The sequence below is a fragment of the Alosa pseudoharengus genome, unplaced genomic scaffold (assembly GCF_046254945.1).
Source record: "Alosa pseudoharengus isolate Yale_2024_CS ecotype anadromous, Long Island Sound unplaced genomic scaffold, YU_APseudo_1.1 YU_APseudo_1.1_scf_1, whole genome shotgun sequence".
Taxonomy (NCBI): Eukaryota; Metazoa; Chordata; class Actinopteri; order Clupeiformes; family Clupeidae; genus Alosa; species Alosa pseudoharengus.
Window position 1 is genome coordinate 33,593,442 of NW_027468564.1, and position 21,752 is coordinate 33,615,193.

A 21,752-nucleotide genomic window follows, 5' to 3' on the forward strand; every position below is an offset into this window, starting at 1 on the left:
TCACCGTTCTAAATGTATCTTTGGATGGTAACATTGTTAATGAATGTTTCAGACCATGATGCATTCCTTTAATGACGTCTTCAATAACATTTGCCTTCCGAGTATGCTTTCATAAATTCCCACTTAGCTATTACAACCTGTCTTTAAATTATAGCGATTTGGCTTTAAAAACAATAGCATGTTACAAATAAGAACATTTAAGGTCTATTTTTAATGGTAAATAGTTACATGGTTTTATAAAACAAGTGTCTATTTTTATTATTATAGACTTTTCTGCCAATGTATTACACTGAGCAAAACCTCCAGACTTTCCGTAATTTTGCACATCTGGAAAACAGTATTTCATAACTAGACCTACATATCTTCCCTGACTTCCCAGACCTAAATTTACATTTATTTACATTTACATTTATTAATTTAGCACTATTATCCAAAGTGACTTATATATTTAAATTATATTACAAAGTCCATTGTCCCTGGACGAATTGCCCCCCCGAGAATGTCAGAACAGCATTTATTGCACAACATTGCCAGTTAAAATGCTACATAGTACATACTGCTGCTATAAATGTGTCTGGGTAGGCGGCCTACATACTTTATTGTTCACATATGCCACCAACACCATCACAACCTCACATTTGCCACTAACGTCAAACAAGCAGACATTCCTTCCTCCGTTATTTTTTTTAACCACCAGCCGCCACTGGTGCCTTCATCCATGTAGCTATGTCTGAGAGGCAATCCGAGATCCGTGCTGAAACCAAGGGGTCATCAGGTGGAAAGGACAGATAGAGCTGTGTGTCGTCTGCATAGCAGTGGTATGAGAAGCCATGCGAATGGATAATCTGTAATCTGATAATAATGACACTCATTGTCCAAGATGTTGATCAGTTTGTTCAGGGTCCTTTTGTCAGATATTGAAGTGATGCACTCCAGTTCAGCTCCCACTACAAAGCCAGCTTTCCGTACCAGCCTGTCAAGTCGCCCCGCATCCTTTTTTGTGCTTCCCCCCCAGGACGCTGTCAACAACAGACTGGTAGAACATCCTGAGGAGCTTGCTGCACACATTGAAGGACCGCAGCCTCCTCAGGAAGTACAGCCTGCTCTGCCCTTTCTTGTAGAGTGTGTCAGTGTTGGCTGACCAGTCCAGTTTATTGTCCAGGTGGAGACCCAGATACTTGTAGGTGCTTACCACCTCCACATTTGCAGTATCGTCAGAAAACTTCTGCATGTGGCATGACTCAGTGTTGTAGCAGAAGTTAGATGTGTACGGGGTGAACAGGACTGGAGAGAGCACAGTTCCCTGTGGCGCTCCGGTGCTGCTGATCACAGTGTCTGAGAGACAGTTGTTCAATCTAACAAACTGGGGCCGCTCAGTCAGGTAATCTGTAATCCAGGTTACCAGGTGAGCGTCCACACCCATCTGCAAGAGCTTGTCTCCCAGTCTGAGGGGTTGGATGGTGTTAAAAGCACTTGAAAAATCAAAGAACATGATTCTCACAGCACTTTTCCCCTTGTCTAGGTGAAAATGTGTCCTGTGTAGAAGATAAGTGATGGCATTGTCCACGCCCACTTTCTTCTGGTATGCAAACTGTAACGGGTCTATTGCATGGCGTACCTGGGGTCTGAGCATACCTAAGACCACTTCGCTCCATTGTTGATCCATGTTAGAGCGACAGGTCTGTAGTCATTAAGCTCACTAGGGTGTGGCTTCTTAGGGACAGGGGTGAGACATGATGTCTTCCACAGTGTTGGAACTTGTCCGAGACGTAGACTCAAATTGAAGATGTGCTTCAGTGGCTCCCCCAGTTCAGCAGCACAGGCCTTGAGTAGCCTGTCAGGCCCCGCTGCCTTATTGGTGTGAAGTTTATTTAGTTGAGCTCCTACTTGATCTGCTGTGATGATGGGGGGTGTAAGGGGAGGGGAGGGGGGTTGCATCTGGGATCTGTGTGTCTGATGGCTGTTGACTGAGGTCGTTGTCACCTCATTGTTCGTGATCGCCATGTGGGGGAGGGGTGCAATATCCAATGATGGTGGGGGTATGATAGCCTATGATGGTGGAGGTAAGTGTTGCACTGGTATTGAGGGGATGTGGGGATGGGGGCTGGGGGATAACCACCTCCTTGATGTCCCTGTCAAGACTACCAGAGTCGTGGACACCTCAACAGGCACAAGCAAGGAGGCATCAGGTGGGGGCAGGGCGTGAGGTGATGGTGGCTTAGGTCGTTGGGTGTCACCGGGATGCAGAGCTGGAGAGGCTGGGAGGTGGGGGTAGGGCAGGCACGCAAAAAAGAGCAGTGTCTTAGTCAGCCGGGGTGGTGGACAGACCACTGCCATTGGAGCTGGAGCAGGGCAGTCAAACCTGTTGTAGAAGTGGTTCAACTGGTTCGCCCTGTCCAGGTCCCCCTCCACAGAGCTGCTGCTCTTCTTCAGGCCAGTGATTATTTTCATGCCGTCCCATGCCTCCTTCATGTTGTTTTCCCGCAACTTCTGTTCCACCTTCCTTCTGTAGTCCTCGTTAGCCTCCTTCAGCTTGACTTTGAGTTCCCCTTGCACGCGCCTCAGCTCTGCCATGTCCCCCCTCTCTGAACGTCATCTTTTTCCTATTACAGGGGTGTGATTCTTCCGTTTTTAAACGGAATTCCGTTTTTTTCGACTTGAAAATGAGACCCATGCAATTCGTATAGATCCGATGAGTTTTCTTTTTAGGGGGGGGTCTGTCGATCAGAGGTAGGCTATATTTCTGCATTACACATGCCATCATTATAACAGGCCGCTGACAATGACGACGGGTTTTGTGCTTCACATCTTTCCGAATATCACGCCGCTTGTAGTGTATTCCGTTTACTAGGATTTCATTGAAAGTGAAAGTAGACGGGTTGATCAGCTGCGTTCTGAAGAATGCTTGATTCAAGTTCATTGTGTGTGGCGCACTTCTCAGCAGAAGCCATGAAACGGTAAAGGTCAACAAATTGATTTAAAAAGACATCATGTATGAAGTTTTTTCCCCCCTCGTTTTGGCTTTGCATCGGGTTCGCTGTCAGGATTTTCCGATAATAAATCTCGTGATGCTGATATTGAATTTTAATTTCTGCGCGTGTAAGCTGTGCTTGCAGTTAGCTGTGACAGACCTTACAGGTTTTCAAAGCCTGTCTACCTTAGGCCTACTACGTTGTTTAGTTAACACCTTGTCATTTCGCGTTTGTCCAGAGGTTCACCTCCGTGAACCTTGCGCCCCTTGTCTAAAACATATTTCAGGATGCCATCTCACCATGAGAAAACGTAACGTTATGGTGACGGTGCAAGATCAAAGCTTTGGCATACTTAGTAAACGTCTTGCACATAATAACATTGAGCTGAATATTTAGTGGAAGCAATGTGCTGATAGATAAAAAGTCGCCAATTTAAAGGCGCAGTCCGCATTTTAACCCTAGCTCTCCATTGTGCGCTTGTAAAACTATTGTTGTAGCCGCTTAGCCTACACAATCCTGGTGCAGTAGCTTAAAACAGAGCCTACCATTTATTTTAGGAGGAGAGGTGTAGGACCTACAGTGTTACTTTGGGAGGAGAGGAATCGATGTAATTTGATTATCTTTGGAACTGAAATATCAACAACCTCTTCAATCAGCATCAAAATATCAGTAGGCCTATCACATGATTCACTATTTTGTACGTAGGCCCAGAGGACTGTTAGGGGGAAGATATATTATCATCAAGTAGGAGTATAGTAAATAATTTAGTCAACATTTTAACTCAATTGTTGTTATAAACAAAACATGTTATAAATGGAAAAAATCCACTCCGTCACTGTTGGCAAAATGATCATGATGGCCTATATATTTCAGCCATATTTGGTTTAGTCTTGTGTAGGTCTATAGGCTACATCTACTTTGCTCTATTATAAATTAGCTAAAATTACAGATTATAAATTAAATTAAATTATAAATTTCTTTAGGACTTATAGGCTGTAATATGGTATATTGTTTGAAATATATGTATCTCAATGTATCAATACTTCCCATAAAAGTCATCAGATGTCATCATTTAAAGGGTTATTTTTCTAAATTTTCTTCCGGGGGAGCATGCCCCCGGACCCCCCTAGTATTTGCCCCAAATATATTTCCTTTAAGGCCCTTTTCCAGTGCCACCCTCGCATAGGATTTGCCTCATGAATTTTATGAAGTGTAGGTGATGTAAATATATACGGTAGCCAACACTATAAACCATCGGGGGGGGGGGGGGGTCACTCCGTGCTACGTATATTTTCCTTTTTTTTTTTTACCTTTGCCAATCACACCCCTGCTATTAAGAAGGGTCTTGACATTGCTGGTTATCCAAGGTTTGTTGTTGGGAAAGCAGCGTACAGTTCTGGTGGGAACAACAATGTCCATACAGATCAGTTCAGGTAGTCAGTTGTGCACTGTGTGACCTCTAAGTCCTCTCCATTCTGTAACACACTCCAGTCAGTGCACTCGAAGCAGTCTCTCAGAGCCTCATCCGCTTCAGGTGTCCACTTTCTGAAGGTGCGTGTGGCAACTGGTAGCCTTTGTACTTTGGGCTTGTACATTGGCTGAAGATGAATGAGGTTGTGGTCTGAATTTCCCAGTGGGGGAAGGGGGTTTGCACTGTATGCATCCCTCACGTTTGCATACATGAGGTCTATTGTCCTGTTTTTCCTTGTAGGGCAGTCAACAAACTGGTAGAAATTCGTGAGTGTGGAATCCAGTGTTATGTGATTGAAGTCGCCAGAGATCACAAAAAAGGCATCAGTGTGTTGGGTTTGAAGCCTTGCGATTGTGGAGTGGATGACGTCACACGCTGCATCAGGGAGAGCTCGAGGTGGAACGTAAACACAGACATTTTTAAATGTAAGATGAGGTTCCTTCCCAAATTCCTACAACAAAAACAAAACAAGGGTGGTCCACTGTGTAGGAATCCTGGACCGTTCGCGAAAACGCAACACAACATAGGTTACATTGGTGCCATGACCTAGCCTGGTCTTACCAGACTCTAGTACATTTCATAATGTACAGAGAGTCTGGCCACTTTCCATTGCCAAGCGTTAACTTCCTTGAAGGCGAGTACTCTGTTGAAATGGACTCTGGATCTGACATAACCAATAGCTAACGTTTGGTCGCGACGTATGTCTGGCTCAAACTAGCGCACGACTTCAACGTCATCATTCTCAGCCACTCCCTCTGTTCGCCGATTGGACCTGCAAATTTTTTGCAGGAGAAAACCCGCGAATATACCGCAGACCCAGACGACGTACTGAAGGGAAATGAAAATTGAGCGGAAGTACGTAGGAGAGCGGAGTCAGGCTAGTCATGACCCGGATCAGGAGTGAGGTTTAGGGGGCTGAGGGTAACCGTAGCCAGCTGGCCCGTAGGTGTGCAGTATGTTGGTAAACCTCCCTGCAGATGCCTAAAAAGGAGTGTTGCAGCCTGGGCTTTTGCTATTTGCAGTGATGGAATGAAACGAAGTACAAATACTTTGTTACTGTGCTTAAGTACATTTTCCACGTATCTGTGCTTTACTGAAGTACAATCTATAGTGCATACTTTTGACTTTTACTTCGTTTCATTTTGCAGCAATTATCTATACTTTTTTACTCCACTACATTTCTACAACACCATCGTTCCGTTCTGTTACATGTTATGATCAGTTTTTTTTCTCCGACAAAAGGCCTACCTAACTGGCATACGTTTGTCTTACCTTACTCTAAATCTTTGAACCAGCTTGCTGTCGACACAGGTGAAATGCACCGAAGATTCACTTAGCCGTGGTCACATGACATTTTGAACCACTTTTGAAGCAGTGTTTCGAAACACTTGCGCTTCAAAAGCTCAACACTGATCGAGCTGATTTGAGGCATCAGTTTCAAGCATCACATCCTTATCATAAAAACACCTTTCTCAACAACTCACACATTGAAAAAACTTTTCTGTACAATCTGAACCAGCAGAACTGGCATTACAATCCACCGGACGTTTCCCTTGTCCACCCCGTTAAACTTTGTACTCTCGTGTTTTGCTTAATGGTATTTCACTCAGCAGATCACCTTATAACCAGAATTACAGTCTCCAGCATTGTAAGTCAGGATGTAAACTGGACCACAGATGGTAAGCAGAATAGCCTAAAACTAACTAGCCTAGTAGAACCTAAAACTAACTTAATGTCTATATTCTAATAAAAAAAAAACATTATGGGCTGTGGCATTTTAATTAAGAAAATACATTGTTATGCAAATACTTTTACTTTTAAAGATGCCCTGCCACACATATTTCATTACTTTGTGGTAATGTCTGAAGTTCTACCATGGACTCTGTAACATTTTCTGTGGAAAACATGCCTTGGTTACCTTGTTTCAAGCCATTCTAGCGTGGTATTGAAAACCTGCAGGAAGACTCAGCTCGATTTGCTCAGTTCTCATTAATATTCAACGAGCTAAGCTGCTTGACTCTGATTGGCTAACAGCTAGTGGGTTTCTTCCAGAGCCATAGAAAAAGTGAGTTCCGACACTCTTTGAAGTCGCCGCCACGCGGTCACGTGGTTCACGTACGCTTCAACAGTTCAAACAGCTCTTTGCGTGTAGTGTTATTTCAATACAGCAGCGAGTGCGTTATTGAACGGGAAACATGACAACAAACCAAAAACGAGTGTTAATACGTGTTAGCATGGTTACATTATAGTGTCAATTACATATTGCGATATTGTAATCTTATATTTGCCTGTATCACGCTACATATACTTTACTTACATTGTCAAAACGTAGGCCATGCATTTTGTATCCTTTTTGTGTGTGGACATTAGATCCAGTGTCCTTTTCAGTTCGTTTGATGAGATGGAGATAAAGGTGCCCCCCCCCCCCCCCCCACACACACACACACACACAAATCTACGATCATTGTAAGACTAGCAATAAACGTCTATCAAATATATATATGAATAGAAATCAGTAGCATAACAGATTCAATTTCAAAAGTTTGATCAATGCATTAAATCTGTTCAGTTCTTTTGGAGAAATAGCATAAAGGTGGCCACCACACAGCCTTGGTAACATTTAGGGATGTAACAATATGAAAATTTAACCTCACGGTTATATTGACCAAAATTATCACGGTTTTTGGTATTACCGCGGTATTTTTAAAAATATGCTCAGAAAGCACTGATAGACCTACACAAGCTGAAATAGTTTCAAAAAGTGTCCCATTCACTTTGGTCATGTTTAATTGGCTATATGCTTATAGCTTAACTTACCCTACCATGACTTGAAGTTGGCTATTTCTGTTATTCGGATCCAATGAGTGAGACCAAAGTAAATGTTCGAAATAAAACATTAAGCTTCTGTATTCTCCTGATAACATGAGAGGAATGGATTTAATGTGGATGTGAACATAGAAAGATGAAGAGTGGCTACATGATACAGTGCACGTTTTGTGGTGAAAATGTTGCGCCTTTTAAAATCAGGTATAGCCTAATCTGAATCCCAGTTAAAACCATCAATTAGACAACAGAATCAGTAGGGTACCAGTTTTATTTCAATTGTACCAGGCCTACTGTATGTCAAAAGCGGGCTCGGATGAAGCTGGGAGGGATTAAACACACGGGTTCCACACCGTGGTAATCAACCACGATAATTATGATATTTGAAATGAAAACGGTAATTTATTACGAGTTTAAAACAAGAACAGGAACAAATGCAAAAAGACTGGGAGGAAGGTATGGTGACACTGCAGAGAATAAAAAGGAGGTCTGACACTCATTTATGTTTCCAAAAAATAAAAAGATTTCAGTTTCCAAAGTTTGAACAACAATTGTGTGTGAACTACACAAAAGACACAATGTGGAAGGGATGGTGGCTCTCCATATACTCTGTACACCTATAAGAGGGACATGGTAAGAAGGATGTAACACATTTGGCTGGAGTCAGGAGTGTGGGACAGAAATTTGCACGAATTTGGTAAAATGGCCCATAAATGAATAAAATGAAATGAATGCGCTTTTATGATTGATACAATTTATGATTTGCTTTGACCCCCTTGTCTTCTTGATTTTCAGACTTGTTGGCTGTGGACTGACTGAGAAGTCTGGTGGTATTTTGGCCTTTGCCCTGCAGTCAGTAAACTCCCACCTGAGAGAGCTGGACCTGAGTAAGAATACACTGGGAGATTGTGGAGGAAAGCTGGGCTCTCAAGCACTGAATCCACACTGTAAGATGGAGAAACTCAGGTTGGTGTTAATTGGGTGAATTCTGTTTCACAGGCTTTACAAGATCCCAGCATCTTGAAAGAGATTGGGTTTTCTTTCTTGTCTGATGTTGCTTAGAATGTTTTGTTGCATGCTGTCTGATGTAATGACGCACTGTGAATCGGCTGCCTGTAAAAATGTATACAAATATGTAAAGGTTACAACCGGCTGGATAAAAAAAAATAATTGTGATGCAATTTTTAATCAGAATAGGCCATAATCTGCTTTTGATTTCACCTAATCAGGGTGCCAGATAAAACAGAATATGCATTAACTGGGGTGACAGTTCAGACCTAGTGTTCCCTTCAGTTTATGTACAACCCAAAAACAGAAAAAGTTGGGACGTGTAAAATGTGAATTAAAAACAGAATGTAATAATCTGCAAATCTCTGAAACTACTATTTAGTTGCAAAAAGGACACAGAGAACATATCAAATGTTGAAAATGACAAATTTCATGAAAAATATATGTTAATTTTGAATTTGATACCAGCAACATGTTTTAAAAAAATTTTGGGACGGGGGTAAAAAAAATGCTGGAAAAGTTGTGTAATGATAAAGAAATCAAAATGAGAAATGTTTCATAACTAATTAGGGTAACTGGCAACACGATTGGGTATGAAAAACAGCATCTGAAAGTGGCAAGCAATGTTCCCTCTAATTCTTTTCAGCACTGATCAAATATTTTGTTTTCTGAGCGCACATTTCAGCACTGTGAGCAATTCGCAACCACGCGGCCTGCCGAAAATGACCACGAGCCTGCGTTAGCCATAGGGAATTTAAAGAGATGACCGCAAATGCATTAATATGTCTAAAAAGGTTTATATTTATTCAATATCCTTTATAATGGTTGGACTTGTGGAACATTTTAATGGTGGTGTTTTACCAGTCAGTTTAGTTGAACTTAAAGGATCTTTGGTTGAACTTCAATAAGGTTTAGAGAGGTAATTACTAGTTCACTGGTTATGACTGATAATGATATATATATATATATATATATATATATATATATATATATATATTATATATATATCATGATATAAGTATCCAAGGTGTTTAGTAATTTCTCAGCAGGTACAACATTTAAGTGGAACTTCAGTGAAAGAAAAATGCTAATGCTTATTAAATTGACATGGTGTCATTTTTCCTAAAGGTAGCCTAAACCATTTTAGAACTGGAGTGGTTTGCAACAAACTAAGCTACAAAACATGTCATTTGAATTTTATTGAGGGAGATAGGCCTATCTGGCTATGTGGCTCATCTTGTCAGGTGCGGTACCTGACGCTTCAGTAAAGCAGCCACTCCTTTAAGTCTGCCCAACATTAAAGGTTGTATCAGCGATTTCAGGCACAAAAAAGGCCCAAACATAAATGATCAAATTAATCTAATCTTTCCTAACGATCCTCTAGCTGTCTGCCATAAGCAGGCCGTCAAAAAAACACGTCTCTGTAGTCAGCCTAGGCTCCGAGATCTGTACACAAAAACAATTGCTACAAACAAGTGTTGGCAACCACTCAAAGGCAAAATAAAGTGTTCCAAACCAATAACCGACGAGATGCGCGTTTATGAGAGTTTCAATTGCACGGGAGGGAGGGGAAGGGAGTAGCGAGCTAGCTCTCTGTTTTGTTTGAACATCAACAGATGTGACGTTCAGCCGTAATCGCTGATACAGCCTTTAAGCACCATCTGAAGTAAACATACCATTTTCCATGGTCTGCGTAGAACTTGGTAATGGCATCAAGGATGTTTTATGCAGGGCATCCTGAAAGCTGAATGATTCCAGAAAAAAACTGTCTTGTAACTGAAATCAGTTTGTTTGCGAAACGTAATGTAAAGCACAAGCATTGTGCCATATGATCGTGTATCCTGAGCTGATAACATGGACATGTTGGTGTTAATTGCTACCATCACATTGTCGATTAATAATTGTATATGTTCAGGGTCGGATCGTGCTCTCTGAATTCGTCTCTCTAGGGATTTATTAGTTTCGGGGAGAATTTGTTCGATAGAGTTCCCATGTCTAAGTCTTAATGTCCAAGTTAATGTCCAAGACCAAGTTTTCCCATGAGCGAACTCTCCTTCCACTTTTGCCTCCGAGCAGAATTTGCAGATCACGCCACTCCTTTCGTAAATATGTCTGAAAGTTTTTTCCTACCTGGACCATCTTTTGTGTCAGATTGGAGTATTTTATCTGGCCACTCATGTTTAAATGTTAGGCAGACCTTTTCTGGGGCATCTGCTCTGCCTTTCTTTTCGCCATGGTAGCCTACTACATAACTGGAGCAGGGCCCGCCTAGAGTAGCCTAAAGGATACTTTGTATGTAAACATTTTAACTTAGGCTACATCTGGCTTGGTTGTCAGACATGTCAGTATTTTAAATGTTTATTACCTAGCCTACATCGCCGTTGATGCTCAGATTTTTAACCCCCGAAAAAAAATCGTTTGTGCGGTCTGAAAAATGTGCGCGGTCTGAAAAATTTATTGCGCGGCCACATCGACTGGTCTGCGCGGCCGCGCGCACGCAGCTTAGAGGGAACATTGGTGGCAAGGTCTCTTAGAAGTAAAGGTGTAGGGTTATTCATCACTGTACAAACCTGTGTGCACAAATGAAACGATGTAATTTAATGCTTCTTAACATGAAATTGTGAAGTATTTGGGGAGTTCATCATCTGTAGGACATAATATTATTAAAACATTCAGAGAATCCAGAAATCTTTGCAAACAAGGGAAAGAGCTGATAAATAAACTGGATGGGCGTGGTCTTTTGGACCTCAGATGGCACTGCATCAACACCAGACCTGTCATTGTATGGGCTCACCAGATAACCATCGTCTATGTGCACAGTTTGATACTCAATTCAAAAACTGCGGCCAAAATTGTATTGAGACATCATACAGAAAATAGGGCATATAGAGTTTATATTCGTATATGATCTGTCAGAAGTAAATGACTAATACTAATCATGAATACTTGTATATGCTTTGGAATTAGTATAACAGTGAACATGCATGGGCGTAGGTTTAGGGTGGGACGCTAGGAACTAGTCCTAATCAATATTTTCAGATGGCAAAAATGTCCCCACCAATATTTTTATATGTTACCCAGCTAAACCTAGCTTCTGTAATCTTCTGTAATCAACCAAGGTTAGGACTCATGTTGAAGAAGGGTGTGCAATAATAATGTAGGTCCTGGAGACACATAAGAGAATCATGATATCAGGGCTGGCTGTGTACACCTGTTCCTCTCCGATCTTTTACAGACTTGCTGGTTGTAAACTGACAGAGGAATCCTGTGAGGTTTTGGTATCTGCTGTGAAACACATGGTCTCCCTGACAGAATTGGACCCGAGTGACAATCACATGAACATCACTGGGATTCAGCTTCTGAGTGCACTGAAAAGTGACATCAACTGTAAGCTCCAGACATTGAGGTGTGTGTTTGACTTTCCTTGTATTTTCCTCAGGCATTTAAGCAGTGTCTTTAAGATATGGGTTCAATACCAATATGTTCACTAGATAACATTATTTCAGTGTTTTTTCTACCCAGCAGTAAATATGGGTTAGGTGACGAGTGTGTGTTGAGTGTCACTGGAGTCTAATATCATGGCTGAGGCAGTGATCAGTTTAATTAGTTGTTTGGAATTTGATAACTAATGAGGGGTATGATGCACTCTGGAAACATTCACCATCAGTGACAAAGTTTAGAATACGCCTGCAAAGTCACTAGTAAGGCTTTAAGTGGTTTCTTGGTCTTATAACACAGTAACTTTGTTTAGAATGGCTACACAATACTCAAGTTGGTAAAGCCTACTGTCCACCAACATTCAATAATGGTAGAATGCACTTCTACTACAACATGAATAGATTTGTTTTATTCAAACCACCATCACTAAAACCCTTCATGAAGAACATGTCACATGCTGCTGACGATTACAGAGGCTCTAATGTTTTGATACTCTTCTGTTCTCTTTCCCTCTCTATCTATCTCTCTTTTTCTCTCTCTCTCTTTCTTTATTTTGTTCTTTCTTTCTTTCTCTCTCTCTATCGTTTAAGACATGGCCATGGAGAACTGAAAACATGTAAGTATTGATCTACTGTTGAGTGTTGTATAGATGTACTAATTATGTCAAAGTTACTTTTTTCTATTTAGCAGCTAAATGTCACTTTGGCATAGGTGATCACTGTATGTATGGGGGCCTGCAGAAACACACTGAAAGAGAAAGAAAAGGCTTGTAGCAGCATAACTAAGGGATGGCATGCAGGTCATGGAGTGGTGGAGTCATGGAGTGATGGCAGATCACAGCCAATCATCCTCTCAATACAACCAATGATACGCTGCAGTCTGCTCTTATCGTTGGCATGGATGCAGCGCACCAGGTAGTGATAGAGCAGGTTAGGATGGACTTAATGATGGCAGTGTAAAAGTGCACCATCATGTGCTTTGGCAGGTTGAACATCCTCTGCTGAGCCTTCTTTGTTCTGGAGCTCATGTTCAGCTCCTATTTCAGGTCCTGGGTGATTCTGGTGCCCAGGAAGCAGAAGGACTCCACTGTGCTAACTGGGGAGCCAGACAGGGTGATGGGGGCAGGTGAGGCTGGGCTCTTCCTGAAGTCCACAAGGGAGAAGAGTAGAGGGGACAGAACACAGCCTTGTGGGGAACCACTGCTGATGGTTAGCGGGTTGGAGGTGGGCTTTCCTAGCTTCTCCTGCTGCTTCCTGTCAGACAGGAAGTCTGTGATCCATCTGCAGGTGGAGTCAGGCACACTCAGCTGGGAGAGTTTGTCCTGTAGCAGGGCCTGGATGATGCTGTTGAATACAGAGGTGAAGTCTGTCAGTCTGTTTGTGATTGAGGATTGTGTGTGTTGGTATAAGTATAAGTATAGGTATATATACTCTTTTGATCCCATGAGGGAAGTTTGGTCTCTGCATTTATCCCAATCCGTGAATTAGTGAAACACACTCAGCACACAGTGAAGTGAAGCACACACTAATCCCGGCGCAGTGAGCTGCCTGCAACAACAGCGGCGCTCGGGGAGCAGTGAGGGGTTAGGTGCCTTGCTCAAGGGCACTTCAGCACACTTCAGCCGTGCCTACTGGTCGGGGTTAGAACCGGCAACCCTCCGGTTACAAGTCCGAAGCGCTAACCAGTACCACGGCTGCCCCCCAATTGGTAGTGTGTGTGTGTGTGTGTGTGTGTGTGTGTGTGTGTGTGTGTGTGTGTGTGTGTGTGTGTGTGTGTGTGTGTGTGTGTGTGTGTGTGTGTGTGTGTGTGTGTGTGTGTGTGTGTGTGTGTGTGTGTGTGTTTACTGAGTGTGTTTACTGAGTGTGTTTACTGTGTGTGTTTATGTTTTGTGTGTTTGAGAGAGAGAGAGAAAGAGAGAGAAAGGGAGTAATGTGTGTGTGTGTGTTTTGAATGAGTTCAGGATTGTTTGTGTGTTTTTTTTATTGTGTGTGGGTATGTGTGTGTATTTACTGAGTGTGTTTATGTTTTGTGCGTTTGAGAGAGAGAGAGAGAGAAAGGGAGTAATGTGTGTGTGTGTGTGTGTGTGTTTACTGAGTGTGTTTATGTTTTGTGTGTTTGAGAGAGAGAGGGAGTAATGTGTGTGTGTGTGTGTGTGTGTGTGTGTGTGTGTGTGTGTTTACTGAGTGTGTTTATGTTTTGTGTGTTTGAGAGAGAGAGAAAGGGAGTAATGTGTGTGTTTGTGTGTGTGTGTTTACTGAGTGTGTTTATGTGTTGTGTGTTTGAGAGAGAGAGAAAGGGAGTAATGTGTGTGTGTGTGTGTGTGTGTGTGTGTGTGTGTGTGTTTGTGTGTGTGTGTTTACTGAGTGTGTTTATGTTTTGTGTGTTTGAGAGAGAGAGAAAGGTGTGTGTGTGTGTGTGTGTGTGTGTTTGTGTGTGTGTGTTTACTGAGTGTGTTTATGTTTTGTGTGTTTGAGAGAGAGAGAAAGGTGTGTGTGTGTGTGTTTACTGAGTGTGTTTATGTTTTGTGTGTTTGAGAGAGAGAGAAAGGTGTGTGTGTGTGTGTGTGTGTGTGTGTGTGTTTACTGAGTGTGTTTATGTTTTGTGTGTTTGAGAGAGAGAGAAAGGTGTGTGTTTGTGTGTGTGTGTTTACTGAGTGTGTTTATGTTTTGTGTGTTTGAGAGAGAGAGAAAGGTGTGTGTGTGTGTGTGTGTGTGTTTACTGAGTGTGTTTATGTTTTGTGTGTTTGAGAGAGAGAGAAAGGTGTGTGTGTGTGTGTTTGTGTTCTGCATGTGTTCCCTTCCCTTCCTTCTGTCTCTATTGGGTCATTCCGTGTCAAATCACCCAGTGGCTGGCAGGTCACTCTCTCCCAAAAAATCTGAAAAAAATCACAGGTGTTTGTAGACCAAACCTATGCATAAATCTTAAATAGTATATCTGTATCACTAATGGTTCCAAAACTACAGCCCTTTGAAGTTTCAAGTCATCTTAAGCATCGTGGTGAACAATCCTTTTTGTTCAACTTCCAACATTATTGGCTCTTTTGGTATTTCACACACATTAGTGAAACTATGTGAATAGAAGTACATTTTCCTGTTGAATTAAACAATCCAATCAAATCAGGTGTATCTTGTGTAATTTCCCCTCTGCAAAGCTCTGAAAATGGCTATAAATTCATTATGTGAAAAAACATCACCACCTTTGAGGGCTTGTCATTCAAAAAGTATGTGACACAAATTCATCAGATTTTTTTCCCACTCATGTATGGATTATAAGGTCATGTCCATGCATTAACTTTGGTTGTTAACATTATCATATTGTCAGAGCATTTTTATTAAATTGGGCTTGATTTTCAAAAAGCCCGTTTTCATCTTCTCATTTCACCACGTGGACAGTTAACAGGATTTTTTTTAATTTTACCATATATCATTCTGTATGTGAGGATCATCTGCCCAAAATGTGGGCTTGTTGCTGAGTTTCTTCATTGAGATAAGATTTTTTACAAATATTGTCTATAAATCCACTGAATTTGTACTTTATCTGCAGTACCACTTTGCACGACATGTGGTGCTCTTTTAATACAATGGAAGTCAATGGAAGAGTAAGAGAGTCACTTGCTTGCTGCACATATCCAATCTAAACACTCCAGATCCGATTGGATTTTTTAATTCAACAGGAAAATGTACTTCTATTCACATAGTTTCACTAATGTGTGTGAAATACCAAAAGAGCCAATAATGTTGGAAGTTGAACAAAAAGGATTGTTCACCACGATGCTTAAAATGACTTGAAACTTCAAAGGACTGTAGTTTTGGAACCATTAGTGATACAGATATACTATTTAAGATTTATGCATAGGTTTGGTCTACAAACACCTGTGATTTTTTTCAGATTTTTTCAGAGAGGGTCACCTGCCAAATTGGGTGATTTCACACGGAATGACCCTATTCAGCATCCTGTTCTCTGCTGCCGACTCTGTTTCTTCTGTGTGTTTACTGACTTTGCTGAGTGTGTGTGTGTGTGAGAGAGAGAGAGCACTGTTTTTTGTGTGTCTGTATTGTAAGCATTTCCTTTGCTATTCCATGTGTTTGTGTTTACTGAATGTGTTTGTGAGAGAGAGGGAGTTTGTGTGTGTGTGTGTGTGTGTGTGTGTGTTGTAAACATGTCCTTTCCTACCCAATGTTCTGATGAGGATGTTCTCTCCTCTCTCCTCTCCTCTTGTGTGCAGATGCCTGTGAGCTCACACTGGACCCAAACACAGCAAACAGAAAACTCTCTCTCTCTGAGGGGAACAGGAAGGTGACACGAGTGAGTGAGGTGCAGCCGTATCCTGACCACCCAGAGAGATTTGACTACTGGTATCAGGTGCTGTGTAGAGAGGGTCAGTCTGGACGCTGCTACTGGGAGGCTGAGTGGGAGGATGAATGGGAGACTAGGTTGAACGTGAAGGCTGCAATAGTAGTAGCCTATAAAAGCATCCAGAGGAAGAGTAATGACAGTGAGTTTGGATGTAATGACAAGTCCTGGTGTCTGGTGCATTATAGTAACTATAGCTACTCTGCCTGGCACAATAATAAGAGTACTGCCATACCTGCCCCCTCCTCCCGCTCCAGCAGAGTAGGAGTGTATCTGGACTGGCCAGCAGGCACTCTGTCCTTCTACAGCGTCTCCTCTAACACGCTCACCCACCTGCACACGTTCCACTCCACATTCACTGAGCCCCTCTATCCTGGGTTTTATGTTCATCCTAACTCCTCAGTGTCCCTGTGTCAGATCACATGACCTCCTAATCCTACAGTAGAGGAGAGCCACACACTCCTGTTTATACACTTGTGTGTGTGTTTGTTTTGTTTCCTCATCATCCCTCCTCCTGTTTTTCTGGCTCCTTCTCCTGTTTCTATTTCTGTTTCATCCCTCCATTGTCTTCCTCTTCTCTTTCACACACACATTTCTCTCCCTCTATCTGTTGCTCCATTTGTATCCTTTATTCTTTTATTCTTTTAATATTTGATCATTTATTTTACATGATGTATAATGAGCATTTTGAGTAGACAAGTATCCAACTAGACCAAACACATCAGATATCAGATGCAGTGTTTTGAATTTCGTAAATTTGAACTTGAATTGGTTGTATGTTATTTGAAGATTAAAAGTGGACGTACAGTGAGAGTGGACAGGTTTTCTCAGGGCTGGGAATTTTAATCCACTGTTATTTGATTTTAGTTTATTGCTGCGGAGACTTTCTGATATGATTGTGAGTGAGAGAGAGGGAGGGGAGTATTTTTATTTTCAATAATAGGTTGTATGTAATTTGCTTAAAATGTTGTCTTTACTTTGATATGTGTACTGTACATCAACAAAGGGGAACAGGGTTTCATTTATAGGAAAACTGAAATAAATTGAAAATTACAAATAAATGGTTTGTTGTCTTGTGCATTCTCAGTGAGCAAAGGTCATACCAGTTGACCTTGATGAGTTAGTCCAGAGGGTGTCTACTGCCTTTTGAGACCCAACTGTGAAACCAATACGCACAGGTGTTAGATGAACTAAGTCCAGTTAACAGACTGACCATCCTCAGTACTCATGTCTCATGTAATGGATGAGGCTGGTTAATTCATTCCCAGGAAAATGTCCTATAGGGAATAAGGAAACATCATCATATTGCTGGTTAGTTGTTCTTCATTGGGTCTCATCCAGCTTCTGAGACACAGCAGAGGAGAGAGAGAGAAAAGTGGGGTGAGGGGTCAGACAACTCTTGCTTCCTCAGGCCTGCTGGGAAGTTAGCACCAAAGATTCTAGAGCAGAGTGCTCTAGAATCTTTGGTTAGTACTGCTCCACTATGCTCCTGCTGCCGCTGACGGACCTGAAGCTTCAGTCCTCACTGTCCCTCCATTTCATAACCCAGTATATTGTTGAATGACTTTTTGTCATGTTCAATCAATTTGGCTTCTGTTCTGGTTCCGCTCCGGTTTCAGCGTCATTGGATTAGTTGTCTTGGCAGCGTTGCTGTGTCTGGTTTCAGGGGGAACCTGTTGATGGAGCGATCTTTCCCAGGCCACAGACTGGCCCAACCCCTCTGTAGCAGCTGGCAGATCCACCAATCAGACAGAACCAGAAGCAGACCCAACCAGCTCAGTGGGCAGCTTCCCCCTTGCCAGATTAGTCACTGTGGCGGCGGATCTAGTGCTGGCCACACTTTCACTAGAGTTACTCTTTCAGATAGTTTTCACACTTTTCACTGGAGTTTCACTTTCAGATTTTTCTGTATATGACAACTATTTTCTGTGTGTGTGTGAGAGAGAGAGAGAGAGAGAGAGAGTGTTCAGTGTCACTGTTGCTTTTTGCGTTATCTGAGAGTCTAAATGGCCTGAATGACCAATGCTGATGGACGTCTCGTCTGGAGTTCTGCTGGCTTTATAGTGGTCCAGGTAAACTGGGCCCAGTGACTAACGCCCCTCTCTCTTCAACCTGGAGGGACACTTCAAGTCCAACTATTTGCTCCTCTAATCAGAGAAGCTGTTGAATCTTTTTATAAATCCATGCTCTTTCCCCTTGGTGTTTACCATTGTAAACAAACTTTCATTCCTGATTTTTCCACCATTGTCTGACTGGCTCTGCATTTATCTGTGCTCCAAAATGACACTCACACTACGCATGTGCATTCTCAATTATAGCAGAAGTCGCTCCACTTTATTCTGACCTAAAGAAAACATCATCAGGTCCACATACCTGGCAAGGTTTCATAAAATAAAGACACAGCTACGAGAAATGTAACAATTCATTGAAAATAATTATTATTCCTCTAGCTGAAATATATTTCTACCATCAGTACAGCAGGAGGGAGAGTAAGCATCCAATCAAACAACAGGATGGTGCTTAAAGCAGAACAAATGGGCCTTTTGGTTCCAAACGGCCTCCTACTCACCGGTCCCCTGTGCTGCAGGGAGCATCTCTGCAGATACCCTCATCAGAGTGTGGGTATCTGCAGCTGTAGGTCACATCGATGAACCAGAGCACAGTACAAGCACATATGAAAGTACCATGTGTCTCAGCCATAACCTGCAGCCTATATGTGTTGCAAGCAGACATTTACACCTGTGCAAAAACTGTAGGCTATATGATTTAAATTTGGCCGGTAACATTAACTGCTCTCAGGTAGTCACCATGTACAGCAATATATAGGTCCCATAGGAGTTATGGCTGAGACACAATGGTACTTTCATATGTCCTCTGGCTCATCAATGTGGCCTCTGCTTTATTGGAACACTAGATGGCAGCAGTAGGTCATTAAGACTACACGTGGTGATGGGAGGAACAAGGTCAGTTTTTATTACCTGTATACTGTGTTTAACAATTGGTATCAATGATAACAGGTAGTGAACACATAATATATATTTCACTTTGAGTAAAACCAATGCAGCACAACATGAGGCAATACAGACTTCTCTCTCTGTGACTGTGCACACAGTGCTGTGACCTGCAGTGTTCTCCAGAAGGCCTTTGTTATTTATTGTGTTTGAAGCTGTCAGGAACTGACTATGATTACAGACTGATAACACTACTAGTGGAGTTTATTGACTGACAGTACTAGCGCTGTTTAAATCACACAGGTTGGGGGAGGTATTCATTATTTATTTATTAATTTATTTATGACGTCACAGAGAGAATGTGACAGCTTGTCCATACCCTTTCTGAAGAAGTGCTAAAGGTCTTTCAGCAGCTTTTGGCTCCTTGGGACCTAGAATCTGAGTATGACGCGTCAGGCTATACACACCCTCAATGTCTCAATGTGTTTGGTTCTGTGAGCAGTGGAAAAACATGTTAGGCCACACAAGGACCTAATGCTATTTCATGGTGAACTGGTTTTACATGTAGACAATCTAGACATGTAATATAAAACTTCACAATTCTTATTGTACACAAAACTAGATTCTGTTGGTGTGCTGTAAGACGGTGAGTTATAAAACAGGTGAGGAGATGACCTTTGACCTCTGCAGTGATTCATGAGCTGCTTGATCATTAACAGAATTACCTCATTCAGACATCCTGCTTGTTGAGTTTCACTGAGTCTCACACCATCTTAAAGAAAAGAACCACTTGAGAGCTTCAGAGAACCTCCTGCCTTGTGAAATATGTGAGAGAGGGGAAAAGGGGACAAGACTGCGTACTGAACAGGTAAGGAGGCGTTCACTTCAAATCATTCCAATTCTGTAGATGAGCCAAGTATTATAGGCTGTAATAGTCTCCAGTTTCATGTGTTGCTGTGTGGTTCATGTGAAGTGTGTAAAACAAAGTGATAACTGAGAGACATTTTGAAAACATCAATCTCTCTAAAGCACCTGGGGAAGTCAGATATATATCAGTTTGCCCTCACCTGTAGTGCAATAGTCTAGTTACAGTAGCTGTAGTTGGGTATGCTATGATCAACCCCAGGCGCGTAGCAAACGTGGGGGATGTGGGTGTTATAACGTACACATTTTTGCTGGAACACAATTCTATCCCCCACACTTTTTGTCAGATTAAAATGAAAGTAAAATATGGAAATAAACGCTCCCGTAAAGAGTTGGAACCGTATCTACCATAACGCACAGAGAGACACAAATAGGTCTGTTGATTTTATTGAACGGTCATCCAGCCAATCACATCAAGTTAGCCAGTCAAGAACCAGAGCCGCTCTGATCAAATTCAAAGTGTGCATCTTTCAAGGCTGTGCTGCTGCTTGGGTCTGCATTATAACGTCTGCAGTGAGCAGATTTCAGGTAGAATTGAAATGATAATTGTTACCGCATTATGCTAATTTAGTAAACCAAAATTCACTGTCTGACTGACAGTTTTTGTCACAATGTAGAAATGCAGGGAGTCAAAGTGAAAGCAGGGGTGTGCGCACCAAGGCACTTGTTGTTTCTGCAGAAAGACCTTTGGCTACTGTTCTCAGAGCATTATGCTTTCTCTGTCTATGATCTGCAGCTTTTCTCAAACTATGGGCCTCCTCAACAATTAACCTACTGGTCCACGTAGCCGCGAAATTAAGTTATGCCCAGTGAATTGTATGGGACCGCGGACTGAGAAAAAAATAAACTAGGCCAAAAGTTTCCCCAGTCAGAAATACTTATTAATTTGGTGTCATCAACTATATAGACATAGCCCAGCACACACGTCAGCACACATACGTCTCCAAGACGCTTGGAAAAGATCTGAACAGCTTAATTACATCGCGTTCCATTTAGAACGTCTTATTTGACCTGATCTTACAAACATCGGCGGTATTTCACTGTCAATGTGTGTCGTAGTGCTACATCTACTGGAGATCTTAATGTCTAAAATACGATCGCGTTCCATTTAGAACATCTTATTTTGATCTTACAAACGGCCGCGTCAAGACACACGAGTTCTGAGAGCTAAGATTTCCAGCATGTAGAACTCAAATAGAAAGCTTATGAGCGCTCATGCAATGTGTGCATCCCTGCAACAAGTGAAACTGGAGGTAACGTGGGCTAGAAGCAACAATAGTTTAAACAACAACGTGGCTTCCTCTAACAAAATGCCGCAGGTTTGTGAATAGGTCTGTGAGTTCTTTTAAGCTGTCAGAGGTGGGAAGGTGTGATTTGTTTGGGGGCAGGGCCGGATTAACTGGTCACAAATGTCTGATGGCCCCCCTTCCCCCCTAGCCAACGTGAATCGGGTGGTCAGTTAATAGGCTGAAGATTTTTCCTGCCATCTAAGGAAAAGCTTAGGCAGCGGTCCCCAACCACCGGGCCACGGCCCGTACATTCCTAACCGGGCCGTAGCCTACGACATGAGTTTAAAAAAATTCATGCAAACTAAACTCAATTTAATTCGCAATAATGTCACGTTTTTACATGGCATAGGCCTATATGCAGTTGTTTGATTGCACGCATGTTTGCATTTTGCAAGGTCTATTTTCTTACGTCTGTCCCGCCTTCAACACTTTACATATTGCCTTCAGTGCTGCGCAGCCTCAGGTCAGCTCACTTCACTTGATCAGTTCTTGGCGAACGGTAGTGTCACACGAAGTTAGCTAA

General features: G+C 42.1%; 1 protein-coding gene across 4 annotated transcripts in view; it reads left to right on the top strand.

Moving 5' to 3' along the window:
- The window catches only part of LOC143125921 (NACHT, LRR and PYD domains-containing protein 12-like), a 61,406-nt gene extending 44,336 nt beyond the window's left edge, over positions 1–17,070 (top strand). For all 4 annotated transcript variants that reach the window (XM_076287754.1, XM_076287763.1, XM_076287782.1 and 1 more), the window contains 4 exons: positions 8,062–8,232; positions 11,510–11,680; positions 12,303–12,328; positions 15,938–17,070. In XM_076287754.1, the coding sequence (XP_076143869.1) occupies positions 8,062–8,232; positions 11,510–11,680; positions 12,303–12,328; positions 15,938–16,491 (922 nt within the window). In that variant the 3' untranslated portion in view covers positions 16,492–17,070. The remainder of the gene's footprint in view (positions 1–8,061; positions 8,233–11,509; positions 11,681–12,302; positions 12,329–15,937) is intronic.
- Positions 17,071–21,752: the final 4,682 nt, after the last annotated feature.